The 16571-nt window shown below is 48.5% G+C and overlaps 1 protein-coding gene across 1 annotated transcript in view; it reads left to right on the top strand.

Annotated features, from left to right (window-relative positions):
• Sdk1 (sidekick cell adhesion molecule 1) overlaps nucleotides 1-16571 on the top strand; it is an 827695-nt gene that overhangs the window by 722386 nt on the left and 88738 nt on the right. Inside the window, 3 exon segments of the mRNA XM_087195944.1 lie at nucleotides 2879-2994; nucleotides 4512-4701; nucleotides 6582-6680. Of these exon segments, the coding sequence (XP_087052070.1) occupies nucleotides 2879-2994; nucleotides 4512-4701; nucleotides 6582-6680 (405 nt within the window).

The following is a 16571-nucleotide window of genomic DNA, read 5'->3' as shown; positions in this document are numbered from 1 at the left end:
TGGATGAGATTTTTCTTTTTCAAATCTTAAGACAATACCTGGTAACCAAATGGCAGATTTTCTCTGATTAGAATTTGAATTAGCTGAAATTTTAATCCCAAACTCTGCCATTTTCTCTTTCTTCTCTAGCAGGCCACCTCACTCTCCCCGTGTGAGAAATTCAAGCATGTTCAAAGCACAGAGCCTGAGTTGCTAAAGTCACTAGATAGCTCTGGTTCTTTGGGTGCTGGCTGGCTCTCCAGTAGACAGATGTACCTATTACCTACCACATCTTCGAAAATCAGCAATCATTTCTGGATCTGTAGTGAGAATTGAGCACTTACAGCTTCAAAGGCTGACCTGCAGGAAGCAGTTCAAGGTCTGAGAGGTGGACCATTGGGTTGCCATGACAATGGCCTCTTTTTACAGGCACAGACAGGTTTTAGCACACAACACTAAAGTCATGGGCATAGAGTACATCTGGTATTCTCATTTTAATAAAGTCAGATAAATTCTAGCTTTACTTTTCTTTAATGATAGTGACTCCTTTAATTCCAGTTGTTTCCAAGTACTGGCTTATTACTCTTTTCTAATATAATAAACATGTGTGTAAGCCATTTCCTTGCAACAGCTGCAGAGGCATTAAGATGCCCAGGTAGCGCCCTTGTAGGCTGGGGAAGCCTGCGTGAGTCACAGGAGCCATAGCTGAAAGGCATCTGGGATGAACATCCTTCCTCTTCAGAGAAGTGAATACACTGGAAATTATCAATATTCCTTCTGTGTGACATATCTGCTCAAACACATGGATATTCATTTGTTGAGTAACCAACAGAATGAATGATTCTCACCTGACATATTTGGGAAGAAGATTATCTGTTAGGTTGGGCTGACCAGGATTCTTTCCTTCCAGTATATAACCAGGGTTGCTGCAGCTGTCCTAGCAGGTGAGAACAGGTACCTTTTCTCTGTCATGGAAACACTCACTGCCCTACCCCAAAGGTAGTCTGATGCCAATGGGCCAAGGAGAGGGCCCAAGGTGGGTGCCACCATGCTGTGGCTTGCTTGAGATCTTCCTCTTTCCTTACCCCACCCCACAGAAACAACTGGCAGTGGTCAAACTTGCCAAATTTCTAGACTTTTATGCATTCTGTCATAAAAAAGATGTTAGTGTTTTAGCAGAGTACCCCAAAGTGGGTGACTGAAATGATGGAGATGTATTTTCTCACTGTTCCGGAGGCCAGAGTCTGAGGCCCAGGGTCCAAAAGTACCAGGAAGGCTCCACCCCAGCCCCTTTCCAGTCTCTGCTCATCCTTCACCCATGGCAGCAGCTCTCTTATCTTCCCATGAAGTTGTCCCTGTGTTCATCTGTCCCCAAATTACCCCATTCCATAAAGACACTGGTCAGTTAGATTAGAGCTATAGCCTACTCCATGACTGCATCTCAACTGTCATGTTTTCAAGTGTATCACATTTTGAGGTACCTGGGGTTGGAACTCCAACATAGGAATTTAGAGAACCACAAGATTCAGCTTCTGACAAAGGCCAGTGCATTTTGACATAAGCGTGGAGCAATCCCATGGCCAAGAGCGGCATTACACTGCAGACCCACAATCCTGTCCATACCAGGGCTAATGGAGCTGCCCTCAGAGCCTCTGCAAGAAGGGCTAGGTGAGTGAGTGATTGAATGAACAGGTCCGGGGAGAGAGTCAGGAAAACCCCCGGGAGTGGACTCGAGGAGCCCGCTGTCAGGGAGCCCTGTAGGCTGTGCTTTCCACTCCCAACAATACTTTCATCCTCCAGGGCCGGAGCTTACAGTACCATCATTTCTATGTCTTCAGAACTAATGCTGCAGATTGTCTGCTGAGTCAAAGTGTTGGGCACCAGGAAAGGGAGCACTGGGCTATCAAACCCACTGTGAGACACAGTGAACTTCAAGCGTGCCTCCTCCTCGTCGCCCTGGTGTAGTGTGACCATAAGGCCCAGGCTCAGAGGCCCCTTTGCTCATGCCCTGTTATAGTAACTAGTGCATCCTCCGACTTCCTTAAGTACTTCCCCAGGTCCATTTTTTCCTGGCTGAGCTGCCTTTGAAGTGTAAATGGATCTATAAGAAAATTAGCAAAGCAATTGAGATTATCTAGAGTATAAAGTGCTTGTTTCTAAGGCTTCCCTGTCGCCTTTATACACTTTAGATCTGCATCCTGGCATACATCTCAAAACAATTAGTGACAACATAAACAGAGGAGAGATTGTGTAAAAGCTGAAACATGATCTGATGTGCACAAAGGCCAGGAATTGCATGGCTGGCTCTGCAGGCCATCCTGTCTCCCTGTCAGATATTCCTTTAGACAGAAAATGATGAGCCTCCTCCAGCCTCAGGCCTCCCATATGTAGGCAGGGTTAACAACACCTGCCTCACTGGATCACCAGGAGGATTCAATTTGATCAGGACTCTGAGGACCCCCAGTCCAGAGACAGCATATGACAGACCTCCCCTCCTGTTCTCTCTGAGTACATCATAACTTATCCCTCTGTCCAGTCCTCCTGTCCCCATCACTGAGAAGTCAGAGCTGTATCTGTCTGAGAGTGAGGTTTCCTATTTAAGATAAAAAACCTCCAGGGCCATGAGTTATCACAGAAGACAGACTAAGCGTATTTTCGTGCTGGGTGGACTCAGGTGAAATTGAGCTCTAAATACCCAGGATTTTTGGAATTCGTTGCTAATATTAAAGAGATTTACATATCTGTTATATTCCTGCAAGTTGAATCTGATTCCTACAAAATGCTCAGAATATATCACTATTTCAAGGACAACTTGATTATTTGAGTGAAAATTTTATTTATTTACTTATAGAAGCATTTTAGACTTTTGATGGTAATCAGTATAATTCATTCTTTGCAGTTCCTTCAGCTGCCCCTGAAAACGTATCTGCAGAGGCCGTCAGCTCTACCCAGATTTTACTGACATGGGCAGCCGTCCCTGAGCAGGACCAGAATGGGCTCATCCTGGGCTATAAGGTACGTGTTATGCAGCTGCATCTGTCCCTCCCCAGATCTGCAGCGCTGGCCGGGGACCTGATTTTTTACATCTCTTATCTAAGCCCGTTACAGTCTGGGAAGAAGGCATTGGTAGGACTTCTTTTCAGACACCCCCAAATTCTAAGGTGAGCTGGAAGTTGAATGTGGACTCGCACTGCCAAACTCAGGCTCTGGATCTACCCTCACTCGGCCAGATTCTCACTCTGCTCCTCTGTCTCCTCACTTGTAAAATGGAATAACAATAACAGCCACTACCCAGAGTCAGTTTGAAAATCAAGGGGTTATTTATGAAGTGCTCCCTGCTCATGCTAAGTGCTCGTAGCCATTTTTGTGTGTGTATTGTTCACATGTCCTCAACGCCCAGGGTAGTCAAAGGCAATGTTACCGTAAGCTGTCCCAGCTTCTCAGGGTTCCATCTTCCATGCACATCCTGGATGCTTTAAGACCCTGCTGCGTCCTGTGCACCGCTCAGTGGTGATGGGTGCTGTCCCTGTGCTCCACCCCTCTACTCAGCTCCACCAGGCAGCAGAAGGCACACCGTGGATTTGGCCAAGAAGGCCTTACTTCTCTGGTACTCTGCTCCATGATTGTGAGCAGGCCTCCTTTCTGCTTTTCTGCAGTTCAGATATTGATTATTTGATTACCCCAACCTGCTCTTCCTTCTTTCCTGGCAATTCTAATTGCTGCTTCTGGCTCCATGATACATAGCAGGCCGTCCTACATGACAATCCTGTGACAAATGGCAATCCCACAATATGTGGCAGTTCTACAATACGTAACAATGTGATATATGGACGCCCCACATGCGTGATCATGCCGTGGTATGGGGCAATGTCGTGGTCCTTGGCAGTCCTACTGAGCAGGCTCAGGGACAAAAATGCCATGCCACACTGCTGGGTCTTGGTGAAAAGTGCTTGTTGGCTACCTTCACACTCCTCCCTGATAGCCCGGTATCTCCGGCCTTCCAGATCACAGGTCATAGGAAGCAGCTCAGAGAGGGCGGGCTTGGAAGGAGGATGCAGGACCTAAGTGAGAGATGAGGGCCCGAAGGAGAACACCCTGGCTACTGCGCCTGCGGCCCGGAGAGGATGGACCTTGAGGCTCACATGAGAACCGACAGCCTTCCGGGGCAGGAATGAAGTTCCATGGACTGGGACACCAACTGGCTGCTGGCTGCTTTGCGGCAGCAGAATGTGCCTGAGTCCTTGTGTTAGTGGATGTGGTTGGCGCAGCCACATTTGAGTGTTTCAGACCTTGTAAACGGTGACCAGGCAGCCAACTCGCCAAGCTGTGGCTCTGTTAATTCAAGCCGCCCTTCTGGCGTATGGTCGCTTCATCATCATCTTCCTCCCCACACAGCAGCACACGCAAATTAGATTCTCAGGCCTTCGCCAAAGCTGCCCTTGGGAAGGAAAGCCAGGTGGCCACTCCCACAGGGGCCATTTCTAATACTCAGTGGGGCCGTAACCATCTGTGCTCGTGTGTCCATGCTTCAGATCCTGTACCGGGCCAAAGACCTGGATCCTGAGCCCAGAACGCACGTCGTTCGAGGGAACCACACTCAGTCTGTGCTGCTGGCTGGCCTGCGCAAGTTCGTGCTGTATGAGCTCCAGGTGCTGGCGTTCACCCGCATTGGGAATGGGGTCCCCAGCTCACCCCTCATCCTTGAGCGCACCAAAGATGATGGTATGTGTAGCGTCGGTGTCCACACTGGCCTCAACCCCACACACACCGGTTTGCTTTGCCAATCCAAACAATTTGGATTGCGGTCATTTTAAAAGTAATTTTCCAACCACTTCTTTTTTTCAGTTGAAGGAAACAAAACAAAATTGTTTTTCAGTCACTGAGCATTTATATGGCCAATTTCAGCCTGGAGTGGATTTTTACAGCCTGATTATGAAGCTATGCCGAATTTCAATCATAACTCTGCTGTGGGCAGTGCTGGGAAGAGGTGGGCTGGGCTGAGCCGCTCATTTTACGGTGTCTGCTCAAATTTGGCTAAAAGTCCCCTCTGGACAAACCAGCCCCAGTGCTCCTGGGACTTGTGGGTCTCACTGTTTTATCATGGGAGATAATCGCCAGTTCCTGTGTACAGAGCAGTGTGCCTGAGAGCTCCCCAGGTCCCTGGGCCCCTGTGGATTCCAGGCTAAGAGCACGTATGGCAGCTTTGTTTTTATGGAAGTCTAAATCATCAGAAAATATCTTTTTCCACTTTGCAGATGTCAAACCTTTAAAGGTTACCTCTTTTACATTTTCATTATTAAACAGAGTGTAATGAAGATGTCAGGGGAAAAATACTGATCTCCCCCACAACACCTACCTCGGGATCAAAGGCATCTGACAGAAGGGAAATGACTCTAGATTTCCTTAAGCATCTTTCTGAAGTCACCAATGAGTCCAGACACCCTCCACCCGCTGGGCAGGAACTGTTCTCTGTTGGTTCTTGGAAAGTGTGGGAGTTTCCTTCCCCAGCTCAGGGCCGCAGGGAGGGTAGGCACCCAACAGGGGAAAGAGGAAGTGGGCATCAACAGGGTTTTATGGAGAGGGGAAGCAGACATCACTTCATTGCCACCTGCATGACATTCTCATGTGCGGGCCATCTTAGAAACTGGTCCTCCACACTGGCTCCACCATCCTTGCTCTTCCTCAAAGGCACGTTGCTACTTAGTACAGCCATGCCGCCCCTCCCCCTCCCTTCTGTGTCATGCAGATGACCAGCCTCAGCATGGCCCAGATCAGTGCCTCCCATGTGTACCAACCCTGGGCCTCCTTCAGATATTTTTTTTTCCCCAAACGTAGATTTCATGACACACATTCAGTGTCACATTCATGACACTGTTTCAGCATAATACCCAGAGGCAGAATTCAGCCGCCTGAATGGCTGCTCCACGCACCACTGTTTCTGTATCATTGCTCCGTTCCCACTGCCTCTCACCAAGGAACTAGTACACAATTAGAGTCCAAGGTGAGGTCTCACTCTGCCACACACCACCTGGCCTATGCGCTTAAGCAAATATATTTCAGAAGGGCCACGGCTCTATTACTCAGTGGCTGTGCAATACAAGGCTGCTTTGTGAATTATTGGTGTGCCAAACTACCCAAAATAATTATTTTCTGCATTTGTGTGTATCAACTCTTCAGTGTTCAGGACAAGGCAGGAGGGGGGTGACATGCACAAGAGGAAAAGCACTGATGCCAGCATGCTGTTTCATCAGCAGCTGTGACTTCCATTCTGAGTGGAAGGGACTTGAGGCCACCTTGTCGGACACTGCTCTGCAGAGCTCATCCCCAGCAGAGAATCTGAGCTCAGAGTAGTGGGGTCTTTACTTCCAACTTGATGGACGCTCTGTTAGCTTCACAGGGTGCTATCTGTGCTCCCACTGTTCCTAGCATAGTTCATGAGCAATGCTTTCAGGACTTGGAAGATGGGCAGGATCCAAAATGACGTGATTTTCCAAAATTGGTAGGGAGCCACACAGAGCGGATTAGGTTCTAAAAGTCAGTTGTTCATTGGAGACTTGGACACGTTCCACTCTTGAACTGCATCTCACTGTGTTTCGCCACAGCCCCAGGCCCCCCAGTGAGGCTGGTGTTCCCCGAAGTGCGGCTCACCTCGGTGCGGATCGTATGGCAGCCCCCGGAGGAGCCCAATGGAGTGATTCTGGGTAAGGAGCAGAGGGGAGGAAAGGAGAAAATCACACTTGGATGCTTCCTTGTTTTTATTAGGTAGTTATGGGGGTAAAAACAAGTCTTTGCACTAGAGTTTTTTGTGGGTGGGATGAAATTTACATTTTATTAACCTAGAATTTCTTCCATTTGTTCATAGTTCATGGCAACGCCCTTTGTAATGGGCCTTTGTCCACCATGTGTAGGAAGGAGCAGGCTATTTTCCCACAGATGATGCAGATCTGGGCCTTGTTCCCAAACTCCTGGGAACAGCCTTCTTCTGCTCTGAGGCTTGTACCTGGTCCTGCAGGGAAGCTGCTGGGGGCAAGTGTAAGCCTCAGAGTCCCAAGACTGTGTTCACATTGAACTTTTCACTCAGAGAAACAACTCTGATAACATTGATGAAAAGCTTTAATTTTTCCCAGCTCCCCAAAAGCAGCACATTATATGTTAAAATATCATCGATTCCTTTATTTATTTACCCTTTCACCAAGACAAATGGAGAACTCTGTGTGATAGACATTGTACGCATATGGGGAAGTGGGAATGGGTAAGACTTTTCCATCCTTGCAATGACCATGGCCCCATCAGGCAATGACACGAGTGACAAGACATTTACTGAATGCCCCACGAGTTGTTCATGGGATGAGGGTCTCAGTGGCAGAGTCTCATGGTGAAGTCAGCTTTTGAGCTGGGTCCTAAGGGGAAGTGGTTTCTGCAGGCCTGGAGGAAAGGAGGGGGCATCTGAACAGTCCCAGGCTGCACTGGGCTGGGCCAGGCCAGGACCTGCAGTGAGGGCCCTGCTGTGCCCTGGAGAGTGCGGCCCAGGCTAAAGTGGACACCTAAGGGTGTAAGAGCACCAGGTACAGAATATTGCTCCAGATCTAGGTCAGCATTCAGCTGTGACATTCACCCCATCCTGACACACAGAAGACCCTCATTCAGTTAACTTGTGTTCTAGATGATTCCTGCTGAAATCATAAATCTGACCTTACAAACAAGTCACCATTTTTACCTGCTTGTGATGTTGGAGTCTAGAATGTAGTTTGAAGAATGTGTTTTATTTTACTTTAAAAAGAAGTTTGAAGCCCTGTGCCGAGCACAGCAGGGAGTCATCTGAGGACTCTGGGCAGGAAAGTGACACAATCAGGTTTGTCTTCTGGGTGACAACTTTGGCAGCCAGGAGAAGGTGGCCTGAAAGGCAGATATTTATGGAGCAGTTGCTTCATTAAGTTGAGTCAGAGCGCTCCTGTGTCTCCCACCCAGGAAGGCTGTGGCCTGTTTTCGCTGTGACCTTCCTCTGTGGGATTCCTGGAGCTGCTAGGTAGAAAAATTTGCTATAAGTATGGGATTTCTGACTCAGAAGACCTTTGGACTCACAGGTGCTTGCTGCCCAAATCACAGTGAGCAGCCATGGGAATCCTTTTAGAGGGAGCATTTCAGGGAGCGTGGCCAGGGCAGGGAGGCCAACCCTCTGCACAGCACCTGGCACAGCCTCTTCCGGAATGAGCAGGGTTGAGTATCTGAGTAGCCAGGAGTCATCCCCAGCACACCATGACAAAACGGCAGACAGTTCCAGAGGTGGAGAATGTGGATTTTTGATCTGTTACAGTACGGGAGTCCCCAGAACTGTTCTCTGAGAAGAAGCAGCCCTCAGGACCTCCCAGCCACTCCTGCCAACACCATGCATGTATCCCAGCCACAGTGCTTGAAAGGTCGATCCTGACTTGTGACAGGCATGCATCCAGCTGTGCTGCCACCCGAGAAACCTGTGTTCTGATCTGTGTTGTGGTCCTCCTCACAAAGATGAGAGGTTCTGGCCTGGACCAGTTCTGGCTACAGAGACCCCTTCTGCAGGACCTCTGCTTCTCCTGTAAGATGTGTGCAGATGTCCTCTTGGCCCATTTTCTGCAGCTGTAATTAAATACCACATACTCAATAATTTATGAAAAATAAAGATTTACGTAGCTCAGGTTCACAGTGCTTCTATAATCAGGAAAACAAATGTTAGAGACATCCCAAAAAGTAAATGACAAGATTTAAAAATGAGCTGAGTCCCATTTAGACAGTGAGACCGGCTGCAAAGAGCTTCTAGCTTCTTCTGGTTCAAGAGAAATTATGGAATATTAAACACAATATTAAAGCTGGATTTATAAGAATTAAGGCTTGCTTGGGCTCCTGGGCTCTGCAAAGTGGAGTGAGGGCCTTATCATGGGCGACTCTGCAGATTTCCAAGGCAGCACAGGGCATCAAATTGTGAGGGGCATGTGTGAGAGAGAGGGCCAAATGGGCCTTGTTTTGTTTCAGACAGGGTCTCACTAAGTCACTGAGTTGCCCAGCCTGGACTTGAACCTGTGGTCCTCTAGCCTCAGCCTCCCGGGGTGCAGGCACCACCACACCCAGCCATACTGGCTTTTCTAACAGGCCCCTCTCCAGATGAACCATTAATCTGTGAATGGATTTCCCATTTACGACAGCAGGGCCCTCATCCTCTGATACAGGCCTCACCTGCTTCCACCTCTTCATACCTCACCAGGCCTGGTGGGGGGACCTTCACCCTGAGCTTTGTGGTGCACCTCCTCTCAACTACAGCTTTACTCACCCCTCCCTTCGTGAGTGTCCCTCTAGCCCCAGAGAGGGCACAGTGGGCGCTCTTCTTAGCACAGCACAACTCTCACTGTCCAGATGGGACTCAGCTCACTTGCAAACCTTATCATTTACTTTTCAGGGTGTCTTTAACATTTGTTTTTCTGATTTTGAAAGCATTCTAAAATTACATTCAGGCAACAATGACATACCAGTCCACATTAATCAGAACGGTCTGATGACATCAAGTAGGCACGAGGGTATGGGGGACTGGGACCCCCAGACACCCTGGCCAGGACTGTGGCCTAGGCAGCCCCTTGAGAGCAGTCTGGCTGTACCAGGGAAGGTAGTCATGGCCACACTCTCTGTCCCCGTCGATGTCCACTCCCAGGCCATATACCCAGGACTCCTCCACACGTACATAGAGCTCTCCACTGCAGGTCTGTTTAAAGGGCAAAGAAGAAAGCAGCCGTCATCCTCTGCAGTTTGTGGGGCACAGATATGGGGCTTCCTGCTGTGTTTCTCCTGGGTTTTATGCACTGTGTTCTGGATAGGCAGGGTGGGAGGGTGGGTGGGGTTTCAGACTGAGCAGCCACACTGGTGTTCAGACCTCAGCCTGCAGTTCACTTACTGAGTAAATTTAGGCAAGTCGCTTGGCATTCCTGTGCCTCAGTTTCCTGATCCCTCAGAGAGAAATAACACCATGCCTCCCTCATCAAATCAGATGGGCTACATATAGTCAGCACGTAGTAAATGTCAGTTCGTCACCTCCGGCCCGAGGCCCTGTGGACCGGGCTGGCTCACAGACCTCTGCACCGCCCCCAGTTCAGCCCAGTTCTGGTATTTTCTCCATGTGCCCCAGTGGTATGTTGTGCTGACTTGTTCTCTGTTGCTCTGGTTACTGAAGCCAGGGCTTCTTGCTGACAAGAGAGGAAATAAAACCTAGAAAGTTAATTTGGGCAATAAAATGATCCTGATGTGTACTGAGAAGCTCAAGTTTTAGTTTGCAGTCCATGGCGGGGAGGGGGGCGGTACTGAAAACCATAAAGTCCCATGTAAGGAGAAGATAATATTTAAATACTTTGAGCATCCCAACTGTGTCAAACAGATGCTTCATCAGATTGCGTTGGGTCTACCTGTAAAGCAGAAAGAATCTCATTTAAGCCTGTGTTGTGGTAACGGCATTTAGTTGTAACAGATGTTGTTGGGGTAGCCTGTCACTGATATGTTATTACAGCCAGCACACTCAATTATAGATGCTGTAGGAAAGATGGGAAAACAATTTCTAAAAATTCAAGTTTTTGTCCATCGGGGAGAAAGGAAACCATCTCTTCGCACGACTCACTTTACATCTGGAGACCTTGAATCTATGTTCCCACCCTGACAGTGCGGCCTTCTGAGTGTATAAACACCTCTGCGGCTGGTGCTTTTGTAATCTATATCAAAACATGTTCTTGCATTTCCAAAAGAGATTAACAGCACAAAACACTGGCAGGTGCCTGGAGGGAAAAACACTTGGCTATTTGCGAAAATATTTTACTATAGAGAGCTTTTAGTGTTTAGAGCCTTCCTTAGGGGAATGCATGAAGCCACCTGAGTACGGTCATCCCTCTTCACTTGCCAGATTGCTCCTTGTGCCTGCTCCTCTAAGCACTCTGGATTCTTCCTCTGCCTTCACCTTGTCAGAAGGCCTCCTGCCTTCGCAGGGTCTGACATTTACTGAGGGTATGGGAACTCTACTGAGAATTAGGAGCTGAACTGACTATGACCCATGTCTGCATATTCTCATTTGGATCCACCATTGCATGTGTGTGGTCATATCGAATGTGACTCCGTTTGAGGGCTGCCCAGGGTCGTTTAGCTGCTTATGGGTTCCTTGACCTCTTCCGGGTGGTTGGCAGGGGTGTCACTGTCTACCAGTGGCAGATGAGGGGTCAGGTACACTGTGCTGGGCCAGTGGCATGGTTTGGAGTGCCTGAGGACTGGGGCAACTCTCAGGCTGGTGCTCTTTGTGTGCTGGGCAAGAGCGCTACCCATGCAAGATTTGCAGCCACCTTTAATGTCTGCACAAGATCCCAAAAGGGTGTGCCAGCTCTCTGGCATCAGGCTTCAAGAAAATGAGACCCTACAGCTTGCGGTCTGTGGCTGCATCTTCTTAGTGTCTCTTCTTTGTGTCTCCCACACTGGATGGTGGAAGGTGTCACATGCTGGCAGCACGTACCCCTTCTCTATCTAATTCTGTAGGTGTGTGGTGCTCCTCCATATCCAGGTATACGCAGAAACCCACATCAGCCTGGCACTCGGAATTTTTGGGGTTTTGTTTGTTTGTTTATTTGGTACCAGGAATCAAACTTGGATCCTTGCACTTGCGTGGGAGGCTGCGAAACCACTGAGCTAAGTCCCCAGCCCCTGCACTCGGTGTTGTTAATCTTCACTTTGGATCAATGCTCCCCGTGCTTGGCTTTGTTCCTTTGAATGTCTGTATATCATAATTCACGCATAACTTAAACACAGTGCCTCTCTCAGGACTCGCCGGACTCCTCCTACTGATTCGACTTCCCCATTCTTTCCTAGCACACACGGAAGCCCTCCAACCCTGCCTTGCTTAAACTCAGCGCGCTAATGCTTCTGCTCTGGCTGTGACCGTGATTACATAATCAGCCTTTTGTCCACAAACGCTCTCATCTCTGAACACTATCTATCATCCTATTCTCTAAAAATGCAAGAACTATTACAGGGGCTGCCTCTTTTACTAAGCATGCACCAAAAAAGTCTTTTCTATTGTCTGTTGAATAAGATTTTAAACGTGTCAAAGTAAGATATAGGTATTATAATCTTTTTTTCAACAGACCACAGTAGAGAGACTAGAAATGATAGTATCTGTATTTAAAGAAAAATAATAAGAAGGTACATGCATAACCCAGCGGCTAAGGAATTTTCTCCCAGTAGCTCAGTGTGGGAACTGGATCAGAGATAGAAAATAATAACCCAGATTTCCTACAATTAGGCACAAATGACATTGCACCTTGCAGTTTACACACACTATGCACTGCAACTTCACCACAGCTGTAGCAGTGCTGGCAGCATTAGGACCACGCAAGGCAGGTCCAGACTGTGCAGTATAGCTGCCCTCGGTGTCCTCAGAGATGTGTGTCAGGACCCCTGCAGATACCAAAATCTGCAGATGCACAAGTCCCTTGAAGTACAATGGTGTCATATTTGGATATAACCTACACATATTCTCCTATGTGCTTTAAATCATCTGTAGAAGACTTGCAGTGTCTTAATACAGTGTAAATGCTATGTAAATAGTTGCGGTGCTGTATTACTTAGGGAATAATGACAAGGGGAAAAGTCTGTACATGTTCAGTGCAGACAGTTCTTTTTTCTGAATGTTTCCAACCCTTGGTTGAGTCCAAGATGCAGAACCGTCAGATACAGAGAGCCAGCTGTACTCAGCAGTCACTAAAAGCCACATTTCTGAAGGGAAAAGACACTTCCAATATATTATACAAAATAGAATACAAAAATCATGTTTGGAATGAAAAGTCTATTTTGTTTAAAATTTATGTGCATAGAAAAATGATTATGAAAGCCTTCTGAGATAGTAGCAGTGATCTGTGAGTGGGAAAGTGACCTTATTGTAGGTTCATGTCCCTCTTCCCTCTGACCTCAGCACTGGCCACCCCCGGCTGGCCGAGGGCCCACTCCCCAGCCTCTGGGCTCTGAACATTGTGCCAGATATTTAGGGAACCCCCTTGCCCTGAGTAGTTCTGAGCCAATGCTGCTTGGAGCCCGTGGGCAAATACTGTGGCTCTCTCCCCAGGATGAGGCCACCATCCCCAGTGGGTGGTGCCCGGCCTCAGGGACCACACGCTGTGTACCTTCCTCCCCATGTGGCTCACTGCCTCTCCCCTCTCTGCAGTCACCTCCCACATAAACCTCCTACTCTTGTCTCAGGGCATGCCTCAGAGGACCCACTAGAGGGTCATAGGTGGTTTATGTTTTATTGTTTTCTGCTTTTTTATATAACTTTTATAATAAGGAAGTAGATAATATATATGATATTTGGGGTATGGGTACTAGAGATTGAACCCAGGGCCTTCAAACTGAGCGGCATCCCCAGTCCTTTTATTTCTTGAAAGAGATTCTCACCAAGATGCTGAATTGCCCAGGCTGGTCTTGAACTTGTCATCCTCCTTGCCTCCGACTCCTACCTTGCCAGGAATGCAGACTCTATATGATCTTAAAAAGACAAGACTCGGGCAAGGGAAGGGGCTAAGGCACGGAGAGCTTTAGAACTGCCTCGGACATCGCTGTGCCGTCCAGCCTGGGCTGCCTCAGAGCGGGTGGAAAGGCTGTGCAGGGTGGAATGGCCCACCTCTCTGAACAGGGAGGTCACACCCTCCTCAAATGCTGCCTCTGGGAATTGGTTCAGTGCCTCATGCCAGGCCCATGCAGGTATAACTTCCAGAGTGTTCCTTGCCCCTGTGTCCCTTCCTCCCTAGGAGGGCCCACTGTACCTACCTTGTGCCTGGCCCACATGGACAGCTGACCCTTGTGAGCCTGTTTCCACCTCCTCTAGACTCAGCCCCTTTGCCTCTGGCCTCTGCCACAAAGTTCTAAGCTTGGGACCTCCTCAGCAGACCCTTTTCCAACACAGGTACTGGAAGGCTCTACAGGCAGCCTGGCTTCTTGGACCACTTTCTGGCCAGTTTGCGTCCCCAGTGAGAACTTGCACAAGCTAGATGTTCTGCTTTCCCGCTGTGCTGGAGTCAAGCCCATTGCCACAGTGGGGTATCACTGTCTCTGCCCTTTCTCCCACTTTCTCATCACCACCTTCAAAATCTCCTGCTGAGTGACTTTCTCCAAATCACCTGAGAGCAGGAAGGAGCTAAGTGTGGCAGCAAGGCATCCTGGCGAGCACAGGCTCTGACCCAGTGTTCATGTGATGCTCAGCCCCGCCTTCCTCACAGACAGGAGGCAGATGCTGTCTTCTACTCGTGGATACCACAGATCTACTCTGCTAGATGGAAAGTGCCAGAACCTAGAGGCCCCTCGTCAGTGGTGGCTGATGTCTCTGCTGTTAATGGCAGGCATGGAGACAGAGATCCTGTGGGGTTGGACTTGCCCAAGGAGAGCACAGACAAGGTCTCTGATCCCCTGTGATACAGCCAGGGGCTTCTAAGAGAGATACAGGGTCATATGCAACACATAACATGTGGCAGTGTGTCACCCAGAGCTGGCAAGAGACGTAGGATTGAGGGAGGGAAGGGGTGGAGCACAGTCACGTGACAGCAGCCAGCCTGGCCTAAGGCCGAGGGTCATCCTGGGGAGGACAGGAGAATGGTGGGGTGTAGAAAAGAGGATCCGGTGCAGCAAAGAAGGGCTAGTTCCCCCTTTGTCCTTAAACTCTCTGGTCCACAGAGATGTGCTGTTGAGTAAAATCTTCAGTTCATCAATAGATTAGTATCTCTAGCAACAGAATAATCTGAGCAGGGGTAAAATAATACAGATTAAAATACATCTGTGATCATATCTAGATCCTAGAAGTAAATAATACCTCAGTAATTCAGACTTTCACGTTGAAAGCCAATTCAGAATGTTATTAAGGAGTCTCAATCCCGTACCGCTCTGCAAAATGTGAAATAGCAAACTAGGAGCTAAGGCAGGCTGGCAGTGCCTATGGGAGGGCATGTTAATGGGCACGGGGTGCCTGGTGCCCTTCAGGATAACTGGCATGGGCAGGTCAAGCGTTGTCGGGTCAGTTCCACTTCCCTGCTGTCTGAGGTAGACATGTGCTTTTTCCAGCAGTGTGATCCTGCCTGGACCTGCAGTGTGCACAGAACAGGGTGCAGACCCCTGCCCCAGGCAGCGTCTGTTTTTAATGCACTTAATTTGCACTTCTCTGGGGAGGCCTGTGTGTCCTGGTCCATGGGAATGGTGTTCAAGTGCCTGAATTCACTCACACTGTTTGCCCAGCGTTCTTGATGTGTTTTCAAACACTGTGTTTGATCACAGCCTTCTCAGGCATGTTTATGTATGCCAGTGCAGTCTCTGGGCTTGGTTAGAAAGCGTGATCGGTCTTTGCAAAAAGCCTGTCTTTAGTGTCTTTAGGTTCAAACTATGCATGTGGGAATGGCTGTGGGCCGTGATTGGTTGCTTTTGTGCTGGTTATAGAGTGACTGTGGTTGGGTGGAAGTTGGCCCATACCCAGGCTGGCACCTGCTGCTCTGTGAGGCCGGCTTCTGGCTGTGTGTAGATGTGACGATCCCATGTGGACAGGGTGCCTGTTTCCTCACTCTTGATCTCTTCAGAGAGCCACTTCAACCTCTGTGGAGCAGAGGTCACTCTGTACCTGCAGCCCTGACTGCATGGCACAGTGGGGCCCTCGAGTCATCTCAAAACAGACAGTCAGGTCGCTGGTGAGAGCCAGAGGCAGGCATATTGAGAAGGCTGGGGTGACTGGAGAACCCTGTTTCCTTCTCTCACAGCAGCTGGTGAGTCTTGGAAGACACAGTTCAGAGTGAAAAATAAGACAGTAGAGAGATAAGTGTGTTTAGATATACAAGGGCAAATACTAGGAGAAAAAAGCAGTAATCTATGAACCAAAATTAGGGGACAGAAAAGACAGGAGACAGGGATGGGAAGAAGGAGATGATGCTGATTTCACCGTCATTTACAGCAAGGCACCATGAAATGTTGTCAGAGGGAGTCAAGAGCTAGAAGAACCAAAGACAGGTGATGAACCTTCCAAAAGATCAGAAGGGAAAAGTCATAATCAGGCAAGCACATGGTAAGCAGAGATGCTAGGGAGAAAAGCCACATACAGGACAGGATGCCTGGTCTGCTGCAGAATACACAAAGGAATGAGGGCGTCGCCAGGTACCCTGGGGCACACCTCTGACCCAACACTCAGGAGGCTGAGGCAGGAGGATTGCAAATTTAAGGCTGACCTGAAATACATAGTGAGACCCTGTACCAGAGGGAAAAAAGGAAGAAAGAACGGACAAAATGTCTTCCCAAGCACTCTACTTCTGTGTTCTCAGATTATTCCCAGAAAGATGCCCAGGAAGCCATCAGTAGTGCCTGCCAAGGAGAGGGGCCTTGGGAGGTGTGAGATCAAAGGTGGAGAGGTGCTTTGCACTATTTACTTTGCACTAATTTTGAGCCATAGGAATGTAATATAATTCAAAACTCATAATAAAACGCTTTACTACAACACTTTAATGCCTTTCTTTAAAAGCAGTTTAAGTCTAGAGTTTTCTGAGATTAAATACTAATTCCATGTCCAGAGCTGCTGC

Source organism: Heterocephalus glaber, unplaced genomic scaffold (assembly GCF_053883595.1).
Source record: "Heterocephalus glaber isolate CG9 unplaced genomic scaffold, H.glaber_assembly_v1.0 deba00001610, whole genome shotgun sequence".
Lineage (NCBI taxonomy): Eukaryota > Metazoa > Chordata > Mammalia > Rodentia > Bathyergidae > Heterocephalus > Heterocephalus glaber.
Note: the sequence above shows the minus strand (reverse complement) of the source record. Positions and strands in the feature narration are given on the sequence as shown.